This window comes from Coenobita brevimanus, chromosome 100 (genome assembly GCF_032717465.1).
Source record: "Coenobita brevimanus isolate Jiangsu-jjx chromosome 100, ASM3271746v2, whole genome shotgun sequence".
NCBI lineage: Eukaryota > Metazoa > Arthropoda > Malacostraca > Decapoda > Coenobitidae > Coenobita > Coenobita brevimanus.
Genome location: NC_137053.1, coordinates 63,775,468 through 63,801,078, shown reverse-complemented (window position 1 = coordinate 63,801,078; position 25,611 = coordinate 63,775,468). Strand labels below are relative to the sequence as shown.

Sequence of the window (25,611 nt, the reverse complement as noted above, 5' to 3'; positions counted from 1 at the left end):
ATTCACCCTCATGGACCCGTATTCTCTCCCCTAACACCTCTTCCTTACCGATTTGTTTTAGTTATTACACCTTTACTCAACATCATCCACACTCCCCCTCATGGACTTACAGTACATTACCCACAACACAAATGGACTGAAAATATCCCAGGCCCGTATTCTGTCCCTAACACCTCTTCCTCAGCGATTCATTTTTGGATGTGGTTGAGTAGTAACCTTTTGTATGTTATTTATGCAGAGAATGGCGATACTGGAAGGATTTATGCAACACAAAAGAGAACAGTCATGCAATACGCAAAATAAGTCGCTTAGGAAAAGGTGTCAGGGAGTCAACCCGACGAGAATACGGCCCTAGTCTTTAGAGGTACTATTCATAAACTTTCTCAGCTTTATTTTGGCTTACTCTTGCTGCTACCAGACGATTTTGGATGCTGAGGGAGTTGAAGAAAACTCCCAAAATAAATCGCTAAGGAAGAGGTGTTAGGGAGCTTCCATAACCAACGAGAATACGAGCTTCAATGACACAAAACGGCTTTATTACCCCCAAGACGCAGCACATCACCTCAGACTGTTTATAAGAACGTTTAAGAATACCCAAAGACGTAGCACATCACCTCAGACTGTTTATAAGAATGTCTAAGAATACACCAAGACGCAGCACATCACCTCAGCCTGTTTATAAGAATGTCTAAGAATACACCAAGACGCAGCACATCACCCTTGGCCGTGCGTCTTCATCCAACAGACTTATTGGGTTATTAAATCAGTCAATCGTTTACATTATGCAAGCCTCGGGAGACGTTGCAACATCTGCTTAGCGATTTATTTTGCATTAGACCTTAGCATTCTCTAAAATTCTCATCATGTGGTCTTTAATATTTACATTTTAAATCAACACCAGCAAGAAGCAAAAAGATATTGAGGTATAACGTCCAGAATGAATCGCTAAGGGAAAGATGCCAGGTAGAACTGCGTCCATGAGAACATTTACAAATCCCTCTCGCACCTCCCCTCCTGCCGTCCATCTTCGTCCGGCAGAGGTATCGTGGGTTATTAAATCAGTCAATCGTTTACATTATGCAGAGAGGCTGAGGGGGATAACAATAAAATCCCTGAATATAATGGGCCATAAATGACAGCAGGTCCAGGCACGGCGCTGACAAATGACCCGACCTGCCCTGCCACCACCACCACACCTACGACTAACTACACCTGGGTATTTATATTTCTCTCTCTCTCTCTCTCTCTCTCTCTCTCTCTCTCTCTCTCTCTCTCTCTCTCTCTCGACCCCAAATAAGAGAAGATAGACGACAACTCGATACAAGTCACCAACCTATCCTTATCTTCATCTTGGCTTGCACGAAGGCTTGGACGCGATCATAGTAATTCGAGTTAATAATAATCATAATAATAATGATAATAATAATAATAATAGTAATAATAATAGCAATTTTATTATTATTATTATTATTATTATTATTATTATTATTATTATCGTCATGACTACCATCATCATTACTGTCAGGACTGGGAGCACTAAACTTCAATTAAATCATTCTCTAGCTTGTTAAATGAGGCGGATAGGTAGACAGATACACAGACACAAAGACAGACAGATAGACAGTTAGGGACGTGGGTAAATAAGATGGATAGACAGATATACAGGTAGATAAACGGTGACACAGAAAGACAGACACACAGAGATTAACAGACAGAGAAACAGACAAACCAAACTCACCTCTCTCTTCATCTTAGCTTGCAGGAGGGTGTGCAGACGATCATACAAATTGGTGTTATTGTTGTTATTATTGTTGTTGTTGTTCGGGGACCCTGGTGGGGGGGTTGAGGAGCCTATGACACTCTCCCTGGACGCGTGTGTAAATAACGACGCGGCGGACACCTGCTGGCGGAGCTTCGCTAGTATGTCCTCGCCTTCCACAGCGCCCCCTCCTCCCCCGCCACCCACGCCCGGCTTGATAGGGCTGTCCGGGCCGCCCATCACGCCCATACTGTCCTCCTGCTCCATGTCTGACACCCGTTCTTCCGTACCAGACTGGGAAAGGGAGAGAAAAATGAGGTTACTTTAAGGCTCTGTGTTAAAATCATAATCAACAACATCATCATCATCATAATCATTCTACTACTACTACTACTACCACTGCTCCTACTACCGCTACCATCATCACTACTACTAATACTATAATAATAATAATAATAATAATAATAATAATAACAACAACAACAACAGTATATACAGGCTCTCAGTATTTTAAAGGAACCTACAATAAGTACAGAGAAAGAACAATACTGCATATTATTTAGTACTTTCATAAGGAACTGAAACTGTTATCATCAATTAACCCAACATCTCCTACGGTACTATATGGTTCAAATGGACTGAAATGAATGGATGAACCTAATGTATGTATCGTATGTGTGTACTGCATCGGTGATCGGCACATAAGAGTAACACCTAACGTCCTATAACACTCAATTCAAACCTCAAAACATTCCAGCAACAAGCAGGTCATTCTCTTGCAACAAATGACATTGCACCAGGCAGGTCATTCTCCCTCAGCAAACAATAAGACAGTAAGCAAACTAATTAACAGGTAAATACGCGTAACAGCCGACGTCCAATCCTCTTAAAACTCCTACAAGCGTCAAACAATAAGATATTCAGCAGGGCATCCTCTCGCAGCAAATAATAAGCCAGTGTGTAGCTTAAGCCAGTGTGTAGCTCATTCTGGCTCAACAAACAATATGGCAGATGGTAAACAAAGAGTGAAGGTGTGGTCCATAAACAAGGTCATAGTGCTGGTGTGACCCCCTCCTCCCCACACGCCATCCCAGCCTCACCCTTACACCATACTGTCTCCCGCCCCCCGCTAACACGCTATTTTATCTCCAATATCTATCTGGCATGTCCTAACTCCCCCTCCCACCCCATCCCTCCCCACGTACCCACTCCAGATCCCGACCCTCTCTCTCCCTGACTCCCTGCTCCCCCTCTCTCTTTCTCCTTCCTTCTCCCTGAAGCCCTCCTTCTTTCCTTTCCTCTCCCTTTCCTACCCTCTCCCTTTCTCCCTCTCCCTCCCTCAATCTCTCCCTTATTCCATCCCCTTCTCCCTCCTTCTCCTCCACCCTCCTTACTTTTCTATCTCACCCACCACTACCCTCTCCCTTTTCCTAGCCCTTTCCCCCTTTCTCTCACCCTTTCCCCACTCCTCCCGACCCCTCTCTCCACTCCTCTCCCACGTATACTCTCCCTCCCTGTTCCTCCTCCACCCTCATTCTTTCTCTCCTTCCACCTCGCTCAATATTTTTCCTTCCTCTTCGTCTAATTCTCGTCTTCAATCTCCCTCACCCTTCCACTCCCCTCACACTCCCTCATTTCCTCCCCAGCATCTGTTCTCTTCTCCACCCACTCCTACACTCTCCCCAAGTCTTTCTCCCTCCCCTTCCCCACCCAACCCACTCTCATTCCCACTCTTCTCCCCATCCCTACCCCATCTTCCACCTAACCCAACCCCCATTATTTGCCCCATCCACCCACTCAACTCTCTCTTAGTCTCTCTCCTCTTCCCACCCCCACCATCCCCCATCTACACCAACCCCCAACTCTCTCTCACATCCATCCCATCCCCCACCCTCTCTCCCATCCACCCCAACCAAACCCCTCTCTTCCATCCACATCAACCCCACCCCTCTCTCCCATCCACACCAATTCCAACCCTCTCTCCTATCCACCCCAACTTCCACCCTTTCTCTCACCCATTCCTCTCCCATCCACACCAATTCCAACCCTCTCTCCTATCCACCCCAACTTCCACCCTTTCTCTCACCCATTCCTCTCCCATCATAAACCCCACCGCCCCCTGCTGTTCCCGCCTCATCCCAGCCGCCCACATCCCGCGATTACAAGAGAAATCGGTCTCCACTTCACCATAACCCGGTCCTTCAAAGTGTAACCCAACGCCACCCAGACCTTACGTAAGCGACACTCACGGAACTCTGAAACGATCGCAAGGGTAATCCATCTGTTCTGAGCTGAAAAGGGTTGAGAAAAGATCGTGAGAAATACTGCACCAAGTCTAGAAATGACGCCAAGCGGACTAAAAGTTTCCCTTAAATTTGGGTGGAGAAATGATAAAAGATTTCCACTCAGGTTAAAAATAATACCAGCAGGACTGCAAACTTTTCATAATCTTCTTTCCTCCCACCACACTCCCTTGCAAATTTTATCTGTCTAGTCTGAGGTGAAACGCGTAGAGAAGCGACTGTGAGAAATTTTCCGCTGAAGCTAGAACTGACAATGGTTTGGAGTGCATGGTTAAAAATAGAGTGTAAACTGTATCTTTTATCGATTAAGAGATGCTTGGGAGACACCACGATATGAAAGGACAGGAAAGGATATAAGGACAGAGAAATGGACAGAAACGGAGACAGAGACTGGGACAGGTAGATCGGTAGGTAGGTACGTAGGTAGGTAGAGAGAGAGAGAGAGAGAGAGAGAGAGCAGTTTAATCACAGTGACAGCCGCCCACAAGCCGCCCACTGTGCCCTTCCGCCCACACTACACATCCCGCGACTTATATGATACCACCCATAAGTCACACACACACACACACACACACACACACACACACACACACACACACACACACACACACACACACACACAACCATAAGTCAGACCATCGCACCACGACGCACTCAAAAACGCACACGTACGCACACACACACACACACACACACACACACACACATAACGCCACAATAAATACACCAAACACTCCCACTCGTCCACGCCAAATCCGCAATAAATATAACTGACAACACAACCCCACCACGCCAAATTCGTAACAAACAAACCGCGCACGCCAAATTCGCAATAAATACAGGACTACGCCACGCCAAATTCGCACTGGATATAACAAACAATACAACTCCCACACGCTAACTTCTACTCCAACTCTCTAAAGCAAAAGTCAATTATATTTTAGTTCGTTCACATAAACTAGACAGAGATTCTTGTCCTTTTGGTGTCAATTCCCCGTAGCTCAATGGCAGAAGACAGTACTAAGGCTCTGTATCCTTTATATTGCACTTCTTCGCGACTAGCATCAAAATCGAGAGCTGATCTCCTATTGCAACTCAGGATCCAAAATGGAGATGGTAATTTTACGCCTCGTTAGAGTGAGCACAGTGAACACAGTAGGATCAACTCTGGGACGGCCGTCTATAGTTCGTGTTTTCCTCCGCCTGTAACTATTTCATTTATTTATGTATTTATTTATCTGTCTATCTATCTATTTATTTTTTATTTATCTATTTAAATTTGACCATTCAAGGCAAGTGACGACGAGAGAGAGAGTGTGTGTGTGTGTGTGTGTGTGTGTGTGTGTGTGTGTGTGTGTGTGTGTGTGTGTGTGTGTGTGTGTGTGTGTGTTTTCCGAAAAGTACATGTCTGTGTCTGTCAGGAAATCACATGCCATTGTTTACAGGCAGGGCACATGGTGTTGTTTATACTGAGGTCCACAAGTAGTTCTTCATATTCAGAGCATATGTTTTTACTGAATACATGTCGATTGCTATTGGTATTTCGTAGAGCACATGTCACTATTTACAGGCATGAGCACATGTCACTGTTTACATATAAAGCACATGGCATTGTTTACATTAATACCACATGTCACTGTTTACATATAGTGCACATGGCATTGTTTACCTTAATGCCACATGTCATTGTTTACATATAAAGCACATGGCATTGTTTACCTTAATGCCACATGTCATTGTTTACATATAAAGCACATGGCATTGTTTACCTTAATGCCACATGTCACTGTTAACATATAGAGCACATGTTTACCTTAATACCACACGTCACTGTTTACATATAGAGCACATGTTTACCTTAATACCACACGTCACTGTTTACATATAGAACACATGGCATTGTTTACCTTAATGCCACATGTCATTGTTTACAGACGGAGCACACGGCTTTGTTTATATTGAGGTGCTGGGGGCTCCGGGGCACAAGACACCCGATCACGATGCATCAGGGGAGCCAACGCGCCATAAAGTCGTCCCGGCGGGCACCTCCTATTGGCCGATCACCTCTAAATGACCCATAATCCGAGCCTTCAAAGGTTTAGTGCAAGGTTTGTTTACAGACGCCACGCTTGGTCTTCCTTAACCCCTTCACTGCGAGAGTGTGTCCTTCCTTAAGCTCTGGGTTGGAGAAGAATGAAGTAGAGAGAGAGAGGGAGAGAGAGAGATGCAGGAGGAGGGGCCTTCAAAACCTATACCAAAAACCTTGAGGCATGGCAAGTAGGAATTAAAGAGAAAATACGAGAAACCAGACGATGAAGACTTATGTATCTCGTAAACCGGCTAAGAATCTTTATACACAGGACCCAGGAAGCATCGCATGTCGCAGAGATTTACTTGTCCCGTGAACCACTTAAGACGCTTTGTAAATTCGGTCCCACGAGACTATGTAAGCTTCCCTCACTGTTCCTTATACAGTATGCCTGGCTCGGTGGACCTCTGTGGGTGTGACCTGCCTGACTCAGCCTTAAACAAACTCACTATTATGTGCTACGCTGACTAATCTTCAAAAAACAAACTTACTATTATACGTTAAAGTGACTAATCTTTAAATAACAAACTTACTATTATAAGCTAGAAATGACTCACCTTTAATACAAACTTAATTTCGAATGCAAAAATAACCCATCATCAGTAATAATAAAAATAAAAATAATAATAATAATAGTAGTAGTAGCAGTAGTAGTAGTAGTAGTGGTAGTAGTAGTAGTCATAATATAATAAAATAATAATAATAATACCAATAACAATAACAAAGCATACTATAGGTGTCCCTCAAACTAACTGAAAACATTATCATGCACCATCAATAACTCTTAAACGCAGGCTGAAGACAACTTAACCGGCCACAGAGAACTTAAGAGTGTCGAAGTGTTTATAGAAAATATAGTTTATGTTTGCGTCCTCTGCCATTATACTATTATTACTGTGTCAAAATGTTTTAGGTGGTGACAAACGCTTCCTATTATGTGTCAAACAGCACTGGTTGGTGGTTTTAATGATGCTACTCTTATGTGTTGAGTGGCCTTCAGTACTAACAGAAATAAAATAAATCAATTATTAATAATTAAAATAATAATAACAATTATAGTAGTAGTAGTAGTAATGGTGGCGGTAGCAGTAGTAGTAGTAGAAGTTGTGGTAGCAGTAGTAGCAGAAGAAGAAGCGGAGGAGAAGGAGGAGGAGAAGGAGGAGGAGGGGGAGGAGGAGGAGGAGGAGGAGGAGGAGGAGGAGGAGAAGAAGAAGAAGAAGATCAATAATAATAATAATAATAAAATAAACTGGCTTAAATCAGACTGCTCGTATGTGCTACAGCGTCGAGTCTCAAACAGATAGACAAATATTACGAGGTTGGGTCTTAAATCAGCCCATTCTCAGGTGTTAAACGACCATATCCTGTACAGAAAAAGTCTTAACTGCCTGCTTGTGCTTTAAGTCATATTCTTAGTAGGTGTTAAGGCATCCAAACTACCCTGCACTTTCATCTCCCTTGGCTATATCCACACTACGCCACATCCACATTACCCTATACACTCGTTGCCACATTCTCACACACTCCACACACCCTTACCTCAGACCTACATCAGCCAACATCCATACCATACCACTGCCTTTACCTTAAATCCAATCTATCCCAAACCAACTCGTATGGCTCTATAACCCCACACCCACACATCTCTACATCCTTCCCCCTCCCCCTCCTACACACACACACACACACACACACACACACACACACACACACACACACACAATCACTCCACATCCACACCTCAAAGGCAATTTCCACTCATCAGAATCCCACCACAAACACACCCACATCAAACCACACTCCCACACCCACCCAGCTGCCATCCAGACGCCACCACCAACAGAAGGGAGAGGGAGAGGGACTGGGAGAGGGAGAGAGAGAGAGGAAAGGAGAGAAGGAGAGGAGAGAGAGAGGGCCCAGTTCCCGGAAAATGATATCACGAGAGCCGCCATTAAAACAGGTCCCTCGTAAATCTAATAATACGATTTAATGGGCAATAAAAGTGTGATCCAGCAGCTGTGGCAGACGAGGAGGGGGTTGGCACTGCTGGGAGGGTGGGGGTTGGCACTGTAGGACGTGGGGATGGCACTGTAGGATGAAGGTTCGACACTGTAGGACGTGGGGTTGGCACTACAGGGTGGAGGTTGGTGCTGTGGGATGTGGGGTTAGCAATCTGGGTGGGTAAGGGATGGCACTGCTGGATGGTGGTGTTGGCGCCACTGGTTGGGGGATGGTACTGCGGGGTGGTGTGGGTTGACACTGTCGGCTGGGGGTTGACACTGCTGGGTGGTGGGGTTTGGTACTGATGGGAGGTGGGGGTTGACACTGCTGGTTGGGGGTTGGTATTGCTAGGTGGCGGGGGGTTGGCACTGCTGGTTGGGGGTTGGGGTGACAACAGATAGGGCACTGAGAGGGGTCTGGCACCATGAAGATGAAGCTAGATGACGGTGAAACTATCTAGGGTTGAAACTAGGTGAAGGTCAGCACTGCTGAGTGGTTAGGCGGGGCTGGTTAGCAATAAGTAGGGAGTGGAACTAGTGGGGGGTGAAATACTGTGAGGTTGAAACTGAGTGGGGATTGGTTCTGATGGGTGGGAGTTGGTAGTGGGTGAAGTGGGGTGACATAAGATATGGGGAAGAAACTGAGTGGGAAGGGTACTGAGTCTCATGTTAGAATGGGGTAAATATGGGTTGGCATTACTGGTTGGGTGGGGACCGGCACTGCTTAATGTCGGAGGGAGGGTTGGCAGTGCAAGGTGGTGGGGGTTGGCACTGTAGAGTGGGTGTTGGCACTAAGACAAAAACAAGAGGGGGAATCGTATATTTATAAGATTAATTTCAAGGGGAGAATTTGTAAACAAGGGGAGAGCGACACTAAGACTGATGGCAGGATGGTGTCACACGATGAGAGAGAGAGAGAGAGAGAGAGAGAAAGAGAGAGAGAATAGAGGCAAGATATAGATCACTACTGAAAGTGAGAAAGTGAGTTAAAGAAAGCGAGAGAAAGAGAGAGAGGGATCCCCAACTAGCCACGGCATTAAAGACAGGCCATTTTTTCCCTATGGCTTTTGTTTACCGTACAGCCGGCGAGACAACAGTGATAGCAAGGTCCTTAAGTAAACAAGAGACTACCAATGCTGCTCGTAATTTCTGGCACTGTCGTAAACGGTGGTGGTACTGTTGTAAATGGTGGTGGCACTCTTGTACATCGTGGTGGAATTCTCGTAAATCGTGGTGGCACTCTTGTAAGTAATGGTGGCACTCTTGTGACTGATGGTGGCACTCTTGTAAGTGATGATGGCACTCTTGTAAATGGTGGTGGCACTCTTGTATATCGTGGTGGAATTCTTGTAAATCGTGGTGGCACTCTTGTAAATTATGGTGGCACTCTTGTGAAAGGTGGTGGCACTCCTGTAAATGGTGGTGGCACTCCTGTAAATGGTGGTGGCACTCTTGTAAATGATGCTGGCACTCTCGTAAATGGTGCTGGCACTGTTGTACATGGTGGAGGCATTCTTGTAAACGGCGGTGGAACGCGTAAACGGTGGCACTTTTGTAAATGGTGTTGGCACTAGTGACCGCTGGCAGTTTTAAATATCTTAACTACATGAAAGTGGTGAAACATGTAAATCGTTGTAAAATCATGATTCTTGTAAATAATTGTAAATGATACTACTTGCGATTGATGGCACTCAAAAACGGCAAAAATATGGGAATGCTTCTAAGTGGTAATAGTTGTATATAGTAAAATACATAGTGTTGGTGAAAGTGGTCTTATAAATGACAGTGTTGTAAATGTTTATACATACAGTAGTGTTAGTGAAAGTGGTCCTTATAAATGATAGTGTTGTAAATGTTTATGATAATGGTGGCACCTGTAAATGTTTGTGAGTGGAGGCACCAGTACAAGTTTATACGATGGTTGCACTTGTAAATGTTTTTATATTATGGCACTTACAAATGATCATAAGCTACGTGGTGCTACTACCGTAAATGGTCGTAAAAGGTGACACTACAACAGGGCAGCACTTGAGGAAGGAGGGGGGGAGAGGGAGACACGGTGGAAGAGGTGACGGTGGAGGGGAGACAGGTGGGAGGGGAGACAGAGGGAAGGGAGCGACTAGGTGGAGGGATAACAAAAGGAAAGGGAGGGGTAACAAAGTAAAGGGGTGGAGAGATGAGTAGGAGTGACAGGGGTAGAGGGTGACAGGGTGGGATTGACATGGGGGAGGAGGGGACCGGAGGAGGAGGGGACAGGAGGGAGAGGAGTGACAAGGGTGAGGGGGAACAGTGGGGAGGTGGGGATATGTGGGAAGGAGAGAACAGGAGGGAAGGGGAAAATCTAAGACAGAGAGGGGGACAGGAGGAAAGGGCAATAGGAGGGAGGGGAGTGGCAGTATGGAAGGGGGATGACCTGTCTAGTATCCACACCCATCCACATATCCAGAGAGAGGAGAGGGAAGGGGAAGAGGCAAGGAAGGGACATTAACTTGATATCCTTCCCTAATGGTGCCACTCGTAAATGACGGCCCTTGCAAACTGCGCCAGTCTCATTGTCACTCTCATACATGCTGGCAGTCTTGAAAGGTGACAGTCTTTTACGTAAATGGTGATAGTATTAAAATGTGCACTCTCTTAGGTAAACAGTGGCCCTCTAAAGGTTGTCATTCTTTTACGCGGCATTCTTCCGTATACGCGAGCGATCTAAGTAAACTATGCCAGTATCGTACACGGTCGTAAACAGCGGTGAAACTCGTAAATCTCGGCAGTACAACAGAAAGTGGGAGGGGGAGAGGGAGGACCCGGCTGGCACCCTTACCCATGCACCCCCACCGAGAGAGATACAGAGAAGGGGCACCACTAACTTGATATCCGCCCCTCACGACCTCCCCGACACGCTGCGATGACAACTGCTTCCTGTCACGCCACCATCACACCTCACCCACACCCACACCTACCCCTATACACACATCCACACCCACACCCACACCTACACTCACATCCACACCCACATCCAACCCTATCTCCAACTAGCCAAACCTCATCCACACCCACATCCATTCCCTCCTTACCTTACTTACACCCACATTCAACCCGACCTCCATTCAACCCCACTTCATCCACACCGACATCCATTCCTGCCTTACCCACACCCAATCTCTCTCTCTCTCTCTCTCTCTCTCTCTCTCTCTCTCTCTCTCTATTTATCTATCTCCACACTTTATCTGCATCTATCCCAACCTATCCAGACATTATCCACACCCTATCTGGCCATCCACATCCACATTCCCTCCTCTCCTCCTCCCCCCCCCCAGTCCTCCACCCGGCACACTCGAGGTGAGAAAATAGTGAGGCTGAGAGGCCCGGGACTTAATGTAAGTTTAATGAAGGTGGCCTCATGGTGATTCCTCTCTCTCTCTCTCTCTCTCTCTCTCTCTCACACACACACACACACACACACACACTAGCCCTCACCCCTGCTTCATTTAAGAACTCATTCTCTCCCTCTCGTTGGCTTTATTCTACCCTCATCTTCAATCCCCCCTTCTCTCACTCCCTCTCTCTCTCTCTCTCTCTCTCTCTCTCTCTGCCAGCTAACCAGACGTCGCCAAGGGATCATTAAAGACTTGGATAAGGGAGACAGCCAGAGCCACCTGTATCAACACACCCACACCTACACCCACACCCACACCCACCCTCTCACAATGCCCACACCCACACACACACCCATTATATTACACATCTACATCCACACCACTCTCTCAATGCTCACACCCACACACCCACATCATCCCCTCAATGCCCACACCCACTTATACACACCCACACTATCCCCTCCATACCTACACTCACATACCCACCTATTATGTTACGCATCCACACCCACATCACCCACTGCCACACCCAAACCACCCTCTCAATACAAACAGCTGCAAATGCACGTCAATAACCATCCCCACACGCCCATATCACCTCCTCAATACCCACGTCACCCATTATATCCCACACGCCCACGCCTACGTCCACGTCTCAAAAATCACACCCACACGCCAATATCACTCCAACAGATCCACACCCACACCCACGTCACCCACTCAATACCCACACCCACACGCCTACATCACCCACTCAAGTCCGCACATTATATTACACCCACATTATATTACACAGGAGATCCAATCAAGGTATACATAACATTTCATGGACAAGTCAATATGGCAGCTGATTAATACTTCAAAGCAGACCGACGAATGATGCTAAAAGTAACGACCCTAGAAGAGCCAAACGTTTCTAGTCACAGGGAGCCAAATATTTCCTCTTTAGCACAACAGTCAAGATATGGAACTCTGTCTTGCAATATGGCAATAATATAGTGCGAGAGAAACTGGGAATCATTCACTTCCTCACTTACGATTTGAACGAGAGAGAGAGAGAGAGAGAGAGAGAGAGAGAGAGAGAGAGAGAGCAGATATCTTGGCTGAAGCGTCCAGGTATGAGTGATAGGCTTTACCCCCAAGAGGTGGGTGAAGTTTATCGACCAGGTAATGTCATCAAGGGAAGCAGGATGGGGTGGGATTCTCAGAGCATATTCACGATCGATCTCTGTCGTATAGTATGTTCTTACAGGAAGAAATAGGAATCCTTAGATGAGATGATGATGATGATGATGAATGGCTAATAGGGAATTATTGGTTAAAGCTTGTGACGCCAGAGAAGGTAGACACTATGACGTTAGAGGGAAGAAACTATTGGCTACAAGTATGACGTCACTATGGTAGGCGGGGCTTGAGAGTTGGGGTGGGCGCACTAGGGGGGGGGTGACCCAACACTTAACCCATGGTGGGGGGCTGACAACCGATGGGAGGGGGGCATTATAACCACAATACCGCACATACACACGCTCATACACACACGGACACATACACAAACGCGCATAAAAACACACACACACACACCAACCCTTTCGATAGTGACGCCTTTACATTTTCCACTTTTAATGGAAAGAAAGAAGGACTCTAAAGCTAAGATCCTGCAAAATTTGTCCCTTCTTAGACAAGCTGAACTAACAGGAAACCAAAATCAAGCTCCGTTCATTTCCTGGTGCCCAAACATACTTCCTTCGAGGTAGAAGCACTGGGAAAGACAGACTGAGAATGAGTAGGGTACTTTTACTCAACAATTTGAAGACAGCAAGTGTAAAAAAAAATAAATATTTCTCAGTCTGACAGGGATAAACCAGCACGTAAAAACACATCCAGCATAATCTCTCTCTCTCTCTCTCTCTCTCTCTCTCTCTCTCTCTCTCTCTCAGGCCCAAGACAGATACACTAGGCATTCCATTCTAAGCGTATTTCATCAGTCATAATCTATTACGTCGGCCGATACATAATCTTCCCTCCCTCGTACAAATTCCACCGCCTTCTCCTCCTCCTGCGTCAAGATATTACCGTCAGGAGGGAGGACTTTGCATAAATGAATAATAAAATACAGGACTGGATGCGCGTCGTCGTCGAGCTGGTGAAGTCCATTGGCGCATTAATTTTCATTGAAGTGTCACAAAGAATCCCGCGGGTCAACGTGCCTGCCTGACGTACGATCCACACCAACCCTCACCTCAGCACAACCCTTACCATCATTCCTGCATTCACTTAACGTCAACCGCATACCGAAATTCCACTCTTTCCCCACCTGCTAAAGACACTAAAGTTTTGGGAGATCCAGACGACAGCCATTACAAAAAGCGGGCTTCTTTGGCATGTACGATAACTGCCCAAGGGAAAGAACAACAACACACAGCAAGGAACCCGCCAGAGCTCCTAACGTCCACAAGACCGACGCGCCCATCAAATTTTAACACAAAACGCGCCTCTGTGGCTTGGTATTATCTTGCACCCTTGAACGCGGCTCCATCCCTGTGGCTTTTCTTCCCGTAACGAGGATAACTAGCCAACAGGTGATTCGGCTGACTGATTTATCGACGCATCTAATAAAAGAACTCATTCCCGGCTACATGTTATGACTATCTCGGCATATTAATTCTGACGTATTTAATAACGGGTAACAAGTTTATGCACCAACGAAGCAGGCTCTAAAATCTTGTCTGGGCTCAAGGGCAGTGTAACCTAAGCTGAGGCATGAAGCTAATTAGTTATATTGCAACACGACCGCGTACAGGAACCGAAATATAATGTAGATTTGGTGAACACATTGCGGAACAGTCGAACCAAAATGAAACACCCATTAGCAGAAACAGGATTTTCATTATGATACGCCACTTGTAAAAAAATTGCGGACAATAAACTTTTTTTTTTCCCCTAAACGAGAGCGAGAGAGAGAGAGAGAAGTACATTTACAAAGTTCTATTAGTACATCATGGAGAACCTAGACCAATCTGAACACCTATTTGTCGGTGTTCCGCCAATTATATATAACATCTTCGGACAAAAATTTGGTCCCTTTTGTTTCTATATAAAATAAGCTAGCCAAGCATCATCCTAACGTTCGATGAGTACAGTGAGTTAAACCATTTCTTTCTTTTTTTTTAATTCAAGGAAGAAGAACCAAAGGCAGCCCGCATGACTGTTCCCTGAAAGCAAAAATCTAAAAATATACATTAAAAGAATTAGACTAGTCGAGCTGGAACTTTTGATGTTTCACCAGTTGTCAATATCATCCATACAGTATCGAAAGTGTATCTTTTTTTTTTCCGACTGTGAGATTAGTTCCGGCAGTAGATTAGATCCGACCGGAAGATATGGTCCGCTTGGACTTATTTCCTGCCGTGAGATTAGTTCCGACCAAGACTGGTTCCGTAGCAGAAAATGGTTCCGGTCGTGAGATTAGTTCTGTAAGAGTAGCTCCCACCGTGAAATTAGTTCCGCCCGTGAGAATAGTTCCGACCGTGAGATGAGCTTCGACCGTGAGAATAGTTCCGGCCGTGAGATTAGTTCCGACCGTGAGATTAGTTCCAACCGTGAGACTAATTCCGACTGTGAGATCATTCCGGTCGTGAGATTAGTTCCGATCGTGATATAAGTTCCAGCCATGAAATTAGCCCCGAACGTGAGATTAGTTCCGGTCGTGATATCTGTTCCGGCCGTGAGATTAGTTCCGACCATGAGAGTGTGGAAGTGATGATGTGTTTACAGTAATACGAAAGCTGACAAGTAGAGATGACAGCGAATGAGACAGCGATATTGCCTTCTAAATACTTGATTTAAATACCTCAACCCCATAACATTAAATCCCATAACATTAAACAACCCCATAACATTAAACCCCATAACATTAAACAACCCCATAACATTAAATCCCATAACATTAAACAACCCCATAACATTAAATCCCATAACATTAAACAACCCCATAACATTAAACCCCATAACATTAAACCCCATGACATTAAACAACCCCATAACATTAAATCCCATAACATTAAACCCCATGACATTAAACCCCATAACACTAAACCTCATAACATTAAACCCCATAACATTACCCATAACATTAAACCCATTAACAAACCCCATAACATTAAACCTCATAACATTAAACCCCATAACACTAAAACCCATAACACTAAACCTCATAACATTAAACCCCATAACATTACCCATAACATTAAACCCATTAACAAACCCCATAACATTAAACCTCATAACTTTAAACCCCATAACATTAAACAACCCCATAACATTAAACCCCATAACACTAAAACCCATAACATTAAACCTCATAACATTAAACCTCATAACATTAAACCCCATAACATTAAACAACCCCATAACATTAAACCTCATAACATTAAACAACCCCATAACATTAAACCCCATAACATTAAACAACCCCATAACATTAAACAGCGCTCCCCTTCATCCCGATTATCTCATTTTGCTTTAAACTAATGCTAGACGATTCCCTTCAGCTAGGAAAGTGCTCGGGCTGGGAGGGTTAGTCGCAGCTCTCTCGTGACATTTATTCTTCACATTATTCTTGCTATCTCCAGACGATTTTATTCACCTTAGGGGACACGTCTTGCTCTGGAGGGGTTACTGATGCCTATTCTAATGTCTCAAGATCTAGAAGGTTATGCTAAGGAGAATAAAACCGTCTGGAGATAGCAACGATAAAATATACGTTCTCAGACTGAAAGGGTTAAGAACAAGCTGACAGTACTGCACACACACACACACACACACACACACACACACACACACACACACACAAAGCAGCCATGGAGAGGGGGTCCCGAAAGGCAAGCAATTACATGGGAAACAAAAATAATAAGAATAATAATAAACATAACCCAGGCGTAGAAAACAGCTGAAAATGCATGATAAAAGGGGGATAATACCTCTCCTCGTCTCGCATGACTCCCTCTACTTAATATAATAATCACCGGTCTGGCGTAAGGCTCAGAGTTCTTATAAATCCAAGCAGGGTATTCGCCCTTGTGGTATTATTCCGGCCGCCATTCCAGCTGGACCTTAACACAGCGACATTAAGGAAAATACCAGCTTGGAATGATGTGTAGGGGAGGAAGAGAGGTGGGAGGGAGGGAGAGAAAGGGGTGATGGTGAGGGTGAGGAGAGAGGGAGGGTTGCAGAGAAAGAGGTGTGTAAGGGAGGAAGGAGGGAGGGAGGAAAGTATAGAAGGGGGTGTTGGAAAGGGTGAGGGGGGAGGGAGGGTTGCAGAGAGGCGTGTGTAGGGAAGGAATGCAGGGAGAGAAAAGGGTGTTGGGGGGAATGAGTAGGAGGAAGAAGGATGCTGTAGAGGGGGGAAGCGGGAAAGGAAACGAGGAGACAGAAAGGAGAAGGAATGAAAGATTGCAGATGGAGAGACGGGAGGGAGGGTTGTAGAGAAGGATAGGAGGGAGATGGGAGGAAAGAAAGGGGTGTTGCAGAGACTGGGAAGGAGAAAGAAAGGGGTGTTGCGGAGACAGGGAAGGGGAAAGAAAGGTGTTGGAGAAGGAGGGAGGAGGGTGTAGAGGAAAGAGGGGAGGAGAAAGATGTTGAGAAGGCTATGAGGAAGATGGGTGTACAGGGGAGGAGGAAGTGTGGTGTATGGGAGGGAGCAAAAAGGGTGTAGAAGAGGAAGGGAGAAAAGGTGTAGAGGAGGGAAGGAGGAAGACTGTGGGAGAAAGAGGTCGAGTAATACAAAAATATATATCATCAGTCTGAAGAAAGTTAACAGCCACAACACAACAATCCCCCTCCCACCTGTTCACGCTTGCAATACAAAGTTACTGAGGAAAGAGTCAACTTGCTAGCGTCGATAAGACCACGTTTCTGTAATTGGAGGGTAATTATAGCACCACTTTGTCACTTCCACGTCCCAGGTACTGATGGCACTGTTGAATATAGTGTTGTTTAGATAAATATCCCACGTGAAGAACAGAGAGCCAGCCAAGGAAAGGCCAGACAGGAGAGTTAGCGGGTTATCTTATCAGTGTTCCATAATTATTCCACTTAGGTCACTTCCACGTCAAAGTAATGCCATTAACAGATAATAAATGTCTAGGAAGAGTAAAGCAACATTGGGTATGGCAGTCCGGCCGTGGTGGGGTCGCAAGCCACACTAACAGGTGAAATGACTCGATGTGATGGTGGCGCTCTGAGGAAATGACTGGATATCACCGTCCCTCTCAGGGTGTAAATCACGTCCTTCAACTCCGCCCCCTATTTCTCCCCCCCCTCCACCACCAGCCTCTGTCTCTCACCCCTCCATACCTCCCTTTGCCCTGTCTCCCTCTCCCCCTTCCTCCCTTCCACCATCCCCAACCCTCTCTTTCTCTCCCACCCCTCCCTGTGTCCTCTATCCTCCTCCCCCCTCGCTCCCCACTGTCTTTCTCCCTTCTCCGACCTCCCTTCACCTCTACCTCTCTCATCCCTCCATATCCCTCTGTCCACTCCCCCTTACCCCTTCCCTTTCCCTTACTCTCTATTCCTACCTCCCCTACCACATCTCCCACCCTTCCTCATCCCCTTCGTCTCTACTTCGACCTCCCCCACCACACCTCTCCCACCTCTCCATTTCCTCCCCTCCCATCTCATCCTTCTTCCTTCTTCTCCCATGCCTCCTTATTCCTCTGTGCCTTCTCTCCCCTTCTCCCTCCCTCCCAATCACTATTTGCCTCCCCCTTCCTCCACCTGTCCTTAAACCTTCAATCAGATGGCGTATCGGTATTTTATTATTTTATTCTTGCCCCTTCCAGTTGAATATATTCATCTTAAGAATGACACCTCTTACTAAAGGAGTTAATGGTGGCTCTGTTTAACCCCTCCAGTGTGAAAAGTCTCACTTAAACTGAGCAAAATCGTCCGGAGTCTGGAAGAATAACCCAATAAATTACGTCAACTGCTCCAAGGGGTTATTCCTACGCTATCTTTGTCTCAGACGCCAGCCAAAACACACACACACGCGGGATTTTTACTACAGGCTGGGATCAACCGCTGAGTAAACTGACACGGGTATAATGCTGCCCTTGATACTTCCTTAGTGTTGTTTTCGTTAGGCCAGGCAGATGTGACTGGAGAGGGGGGTGAAAGGGACGCCTCCAGTGAAAAGGGTCCTGCCTGAGTCCTAGTGCCTGGAGGAGGGGTGGGGTGATGGGAGAAGAGGAGGGGTAGAGTAGTGACAGAAAAGGAGGGGTAGGGTAGTGACAAAGGAGGAGAGGTAGAGTAGTGACAGAAGAGGAGGTGGAAGAGGGTGACAGGAAGAAGAAAGGACGGGAGGAAGAAGCTGGGTTAGAGAAGGCTGCTTGGAAGGAAGAGGCAATGAAGGATAGGAGAAGCAAGGTAGTGTAAGGAAGCAAGGTAACTGATGAGGGATATGGCACAAGGAAAAGGGGGTGGCAGGGCAACAGGAGTAAGAGATGCAGAGTGGGAGGAAGAGGAACGGTTGGAGAGAAGGGGGTGGGGTGGGAGGTGTTCGGTGGCCCTGTGAGTACGGCACTGGCCTCACATTCGTTCGCATCCTAAAGCTTCTTCATGACTGCCTACTGTTTAATCCATCTTATCCTGCTCCTCACGCCTGTATGATTTTACCCTATTTTGGAAAGACGAGAGTAGGGTGAGAGGAGGAAGAGACAGGGTGGTGGTGGGGGGAGGAGGGACACTAAACCCTTGTGGCTGGGATGCTGACGTGGCCTAAAATCTAGTAACAGGGTATGTCAGTACTTCTTTTTTTTTAGCTCTTAGGAAAAAGAACCAATGGCCTGGAGCCTGCAAAAATGTTCCTACAGAAACATAAATCAGATCGGATTATTTCGAGATCCCTGGACACACTCTTGGGTATCAGCACCAAAACAAGAGCCCACGATTGATGCCTGACACCTGCCAATACGTGACAGCTTACCACCCTTACCAACAACAAACAGCATAAAGCACCTGCCCAAGATAACCAATTGTACCCTTTCCCTACGACAGACAGCCTAGCACCAGCCCACAAGTTAGTCAACAGCACCTGCCCCCCATAACCAGTAGCACTTCCTCCCCCTTTACGATAGACAGACTAGCACCTGTCCATGCTGTTAGAAAAGCCAGCACCTGTCCTGGACGAGGCCACCTACAAGCGGGATAAAGGCAGGCTAGGAGTGTCTGCAGGAGCGGTCGCAGGGGAGGGTTCCTGAGCGCGGCTTCTGCGGTTTTGGCGACTCTCAGCTTGGTGATTTAAGGGCCCATTAGGCGGGCGAAGGAGAGGCAGCCCGAGAGTCCCAAGGACCAGCGGACAGCCTCGCCCTGGCCTGCGGTCGACCCTCCAGACGCCACGCCACAGTCCACCACGGCCGACGGGATCAATATTGTTCACGGGTCACCGCTGAGGCAGTCACCAGGACGGAGCTCAGCGGCGGTCACCACACTGCCTGCTGACAGTATCAGCATCAACACACACCACGAATCTGTACACGCAGACACATAAAATTCACGTAACACGAACGATGATTTATAGCGGCAAGGAAAAAAAAAAAAAAGGCAGAACAGTTGATCGCTCTTATCTAAGTAGAACTTTTTATGCCGTACATACTCGTTGTTACCCTGTCCATCGGAGTATTTTCATTATATACTTTACTAAAGTAATGAAAGAAAAAAAAATACTTTAAACAACTTGAGAACACGATGAATATTTGCTACAATCAAAATATCACGATAGTTTTAATGGCCCCCTAAAATCCTTGTTCTTCTTCCTTTACAAAGCACTGTCCGGGCCTGGACCCATCAACACCTTGGCTTTGGCCAGGTGGGCCATACTGACTCATGCCAAGCCGATCCTGCCGTAACTGAAGGGGTTGTAGCTGCTTAGTCTGATAATCATCAACAATTTTCATGTGATACGATCAAACAGAGCAAGATAATGCCCAGGTATGTTATTCTGACTGTTGGATGGTGATGTTAATGATGTGAGGGAAACGTTATCTGGTCGAGTCGCTAACAGTTCCGGTAAGACCATCACACCCCACCACCAATACTATCAGATCCGCCCAGACCATCACCAAGACCGGGTAAAGACAGACCATCACACCCCCACCAGACCCGCCCAGACCATTACCAGTACCGAGTCACCATTACTAGCAGCCCCAGTAATTCAGACCAAAACAATGGGGGATGGGAATGGCGAGAAAGGGGAAGGAGTGAAAAGCGGTAACCCCAAATTAGCCTCTAGGGCACATACCCATGAAAAACCAATACGATAGAGACGCACCCATCCTTTACCCTGCCTACCTACCCCTGCCATGTCTTACCCTTACCCCCTGCCATACCTTTACCTTACCCTGTCATACCTTCTCCATACCCCTGCCATACCCTGCCCTTAGCCCTTTCTCCCCCTGCCATACAAAAGAAAAACTAGTAAGATACAGAGACGCACCCACACCTTATCCTGCCTAAATGTCCCTGCTGTGTCCTACCCTTACCTACCCTGCCTTGCCCTTTCCCTTATCGAAAAATATAACCTTAGTCTGTCATTAGCCATACCCATGAAAAACCATTATCATTCACCCTCTTCAAACCCCTGTCAAATCCAGTCCTTAATCCTGCCCTACCAATGCCCTTATCCCTACCTACACCCCTGCACTGTCCTGAAACTTAGCTACCCCTACTACAGCCTCAAACGTTCCTCTTTTCTCTTCTTTTCTTTCTCTTCTCTCTCTCCTTGTCCTTCCCCTTCCCTTTCCCGTGCCCTTGTGTACACCCCTACCAAGCCCTGTCCTTCCCTTACTCCTACCCTTGCCTTGCACATACTCCACGTCAGGACTCATCGTTTTTAATCTAGGACGGATTTGAGCATTTCTAAAAGCCGAAGAAGGGCGGAACCCAAAACACTGAAACTATGAACCTCGCAACTATAAGCCGGTAGGATGTGGGCGGTACCTAACAGAAGAGTACCGTTCCAGTAAAATCCCACACGCAGCAACCCTGGACATTATAAGCTTTTTACCTTAACTTGGCCAAGATTTTCGACCTTTTGCAGCTTATTTCCCTTACATGAGTTGCAGAAAGAGACAACGCCGTGGCTCTGCATCCCCTCTATAGCACTCCTTCGGGATTAGCGTCACAGTCCTGTGTTAAGTTACTGTCACAGCTCAGCATTTAAGATGAAGAGATGCCAATTTTAGGCCAAGTTAGAGTAAAAAGAGTATAATGGGTTGACTATCTGCAGTGGACGCAGTTAGGTATTTAAATCAGGTTAGTACAGGACGATTTTCAGTGAGGAATCTTGTTAGAGGATTAAGTAACAATCTGGGTGGACTATGGGAAAGTGCTTTTTTCCCCCCGAAGGATATGTGCTGTAAAAAGTTATTCTTTATGACTGGCCAGTTGGCGAGGGAATGGGGGAGGGCAAGAGAAATGGAGAGGAAAAGTGGGGGTGAGAACAGTGGGCGACAAGAGGAGGGGTGTAAGAAATGGACAGCGGGTGAGGGAATGGGAGAGGGGTAAGTGAAGTGAGGGGGAGTAAGAAAAAAAAAAAGGAGAGGGGAGAAATAGGGAAGGGGTAAACAAAAACAAAAAGAGGAGAGAGGGGAATGAGAGGAGACGAGAGTGAAAGAAAAGAAGAGGAGTGGTAAAAAATATATAAACACCAATACGATAGCCGTTGTTCCGATCAATTCATACATTTCGCAACATTCTTCATTACATTACCACCTTCGCAATCACAAGGCCCTCCTAACATGAACAACATTACCTGACGTTAACAAGAATAAAACAGAAGAGGGAGACCAACCATAACCTGCGATAAAGCTGGCCCATGGTACACAGCTGACCACCATAGAATTACATAGGTGTACCTTATATACTTATCACGGGGAGAAATCTTATGTTTGAAATCTGCGACGGAGCTTGTAAAGAGTTTAGAAATCTCTGAAGCACAATAAAAATATGCTATACTTTAGGAATGGCTGTAAGATCCATTAACTTTATTCATACGGAACTGTATATCTTTCCTGCATTATTTATTATGCTGCCGCTATACGATTTGACTCAGCTTTGGAGTGATGTCTATTCCCACTTCACGTTAACTTGGCCCAGATTTTCATCCTTTTGCAACTTGCTGGGTGGACAGAAAAGAAAATACTACGACTCTACATCTTTTCCATACCACTTCTTCATTACTAGCATCATTCTCTGGCGTTAATCTAGCTTTGCAACTCAGCAGTCAAGATGGAAATATGGCCATTTTAGTCCGAGGAACAGTAAAAAAGAATATAACAGTGAGGGCCGTCAGCGAGAACACCAGCCCATTTCGGTCTTTATCTGGTTTAAATATTCTTCAACATTTAACATCACACGAAAATTTCAATGTATACGGTGACACCAGCATCAACGGGGTAATAAGACGAACTAAACATCCTTTCAAGTGTCGAACTAAACACCAGTATAATCATGACAACGACGAATATGAATATGACGATAAAGATAACATCGATGGAAATGAAGACGACGACGAAGAGGATGACGAGGAAGATAATAATGACAAAGAAGACGGTGGGGACAAAGATGACAACGACGACGACGACAACATTGCTTATGCTCTTAATTCATACGCAACAGAGGACAAGAGAGATGACGGAAAGGAGAAAGGAGAAGGACGGTATAGGGCACTAGGTCACTCTGTCTATAGGCCTACGAGCAGTGCTGATGAATATTCCAAGGTGGTCAGAGGTTGTGGTGGAGGGAGGAGGAGAAGGAGGGAAGGGGGGGAGGGAAGAAAGAGGGAAGGGAGATGGAGGCGGGGAGAGAAAAGTGGGGAGGAGAGATTGGAGGAACGCAGAGGGTGAGATGAAGAGGTTGGGAGTGTGGAGAACCTGAGGGGGGGAGAAAGGGAAAGAGTTGGAAATTTTGGCAAAGCAAGGAATGGAGATAATCTAGGAGGGATGAAAGGAAATGAGGAGAGAGAAAATTACAGGACAGGCAAGGGAGGGAGGGGAAACGGGCGAGAGGACAGGGTGGGGTCAAGGAAGAGAGGTTGGTGAGAGGGGAAAGGGAAAAGGGGAAAGGATGAAGAGAATGAGGAAGAAGCAAAGGTACACATGGGGAAGCTGGGGAAAGGAAAACGAGAGAGCGGTTGGAAGGAGAGGAAGAAGGGAAAAGGAGAGTGCCAGAAGAGGTATATGAGAAGGAAAGGTATGGGGAGAGGGGGAGAAGTAGAGCGCGGGGAGAGGGAAAGGGAAGGGGAGGAGGGGAGGGAACGGAGAGAGGGGAGAGGGAGGGCAAGGAACAAGGAAAGGAAGAGGGGAGGGAGGGAGGGATAAACCACAAGCGTCTTAAAACTGTCCCTTCTACCCTGTCCCCTCCTTCCTCGCGCACTGATGCGGCCACACAACAAACGGGGAACTCAGAGGATCGATTTTACTAGTTACCAAGGAGACTCATTTCTATACCATGGCTGAGTCATCGAATTTCATGTCACCACGACCTTTTAAATTGTCAGTGGCCCAGTTCCGTCATATGAGAACAAACCGATGACACCAATGTACTATTATCCGACAATCATATTTCCTATTCCAGAGACACCTCATGGCGATGATAATCCGGCGATTTTTGTGTTATCCTATCCTGCCTTGCACTTAAACAAAATCGCACAGTCTGATATCAGACGCAGAGGCCAAAATATTACCAGGTATTTATGTCAGAGATCCAGCCAAATTACACTGAGGTCATAAATGAGACAAGACAAACGGATGAATCACTGATGTTATAAAACAAGAGACAAATGGAAGAATTTCTGATGTCATAAAAAAGCAAAGACAAATAAAAGAATTACTTAAGTCATACAAGAGGCAAGACAATGAAAGAATTAAGAACGTTTATTAAGAGGATCTAACAATTTCGCCCCGACGTAGGCTCTCATCAGATATCTTCTCAATAACTATAATGCTATTTCCTCACGTCGGTAAAATTCTTCCCTCTGAACATTTTCCGCCACTGTGAAGCCAACACAAGTAGGACCTGTGTTGGTTAAGTGAGGAACGAGTAAGAAGGGGTCGTCAGTTGAAGGAAAACCGTAAAGTGTGGAGCTCAGGCCGGAATAAGAAAGTTACTGTTGTATAAACTTCCATTACCTCTCCCCTTTCCCTTCCCGCCCCTTCCCTCACCCTTCTCCTTCCCGTCCACATTACACTTCCACATTCCCCCTCTCCCTTCCTATTCCCTTCCACTTCCCACCCTCACCTTCCCTCTTCCCTTCCACCTTTCATCCTCACCTTCCCCCTCTCCATTCCATCCCCACCCTTACCCTTCCTCATCCCGTCCACTTCCCACCCCGCCACCTTTCCCTCTTCCCTCCACTTCTCACATCCACCTCACCATTCCCTGCTTCTCCGGTCTCAAAACCTCCGAGGAACGTTAAATGGCGTACATATTTCACTGTAAACTCATCTCCAAAATCATATTCAGTCCTGCAAACTACAGTAGCAAAAGTAACACGAGGGTAATCAGAGGATATAACAACGCCGCGTCCGAAATATGACCTTGGCTTCTGACTGATTTGCACCCAGACTGAACCACTTACTGCCATTCCCACACACAATATATTTACAAATTTTCATATAAATCGGATCAGGCATTCACGATATCATCCCCCACCCTGAACTCTGATCTTGACCCATGACCTTTGACCTTCGATTACTGTGCCAATATCGAATCACTCCTCCCCAGACCCATATGCAGTGTGTGTGAAGTTTTATCCAAATCGAACAAGGAATTCATGAAATATTTTGCAAACATACATACATACCGTATATAAACAAATGCATACATACATACATAAATACATACATACATGTTATATACACACATACATACATACTCCAGATATATAAAGAAAAACACTGGAAACAGTCTCACCGTCTAGAGGCAACAGGAACACGATGAAAAATACGTCATCGGATTGAATGGATTAAGGGTCAACATACAAGTCAAACCAACACCAGCCATTTGTAAACACAACACAAACATCAATAGC

General features: G+C 46.0%; 1 protein-coding gene across 1 annotated transcript in view; it reads right to left on the bottom strand.

The window, feature by feature from the left end:
* Positions 1-25,611, bottom strand: part of LOC145414710 (uncharacterized) — a 373,182-nt gene that overhangs the window by 329,269 nt on the left and 18,302 nt on the right. Inside the window, exon 2 of the mRNA XM_080284237.1 lies at positions 1,739-2,053. Coding sequence (XP_080140363.1) covers positions 1,739-2,053 — 315 coding nt within the window. The remainder of the gene's footprint in view (positions 1-1,738; positions 2,054-25,611) is intronic.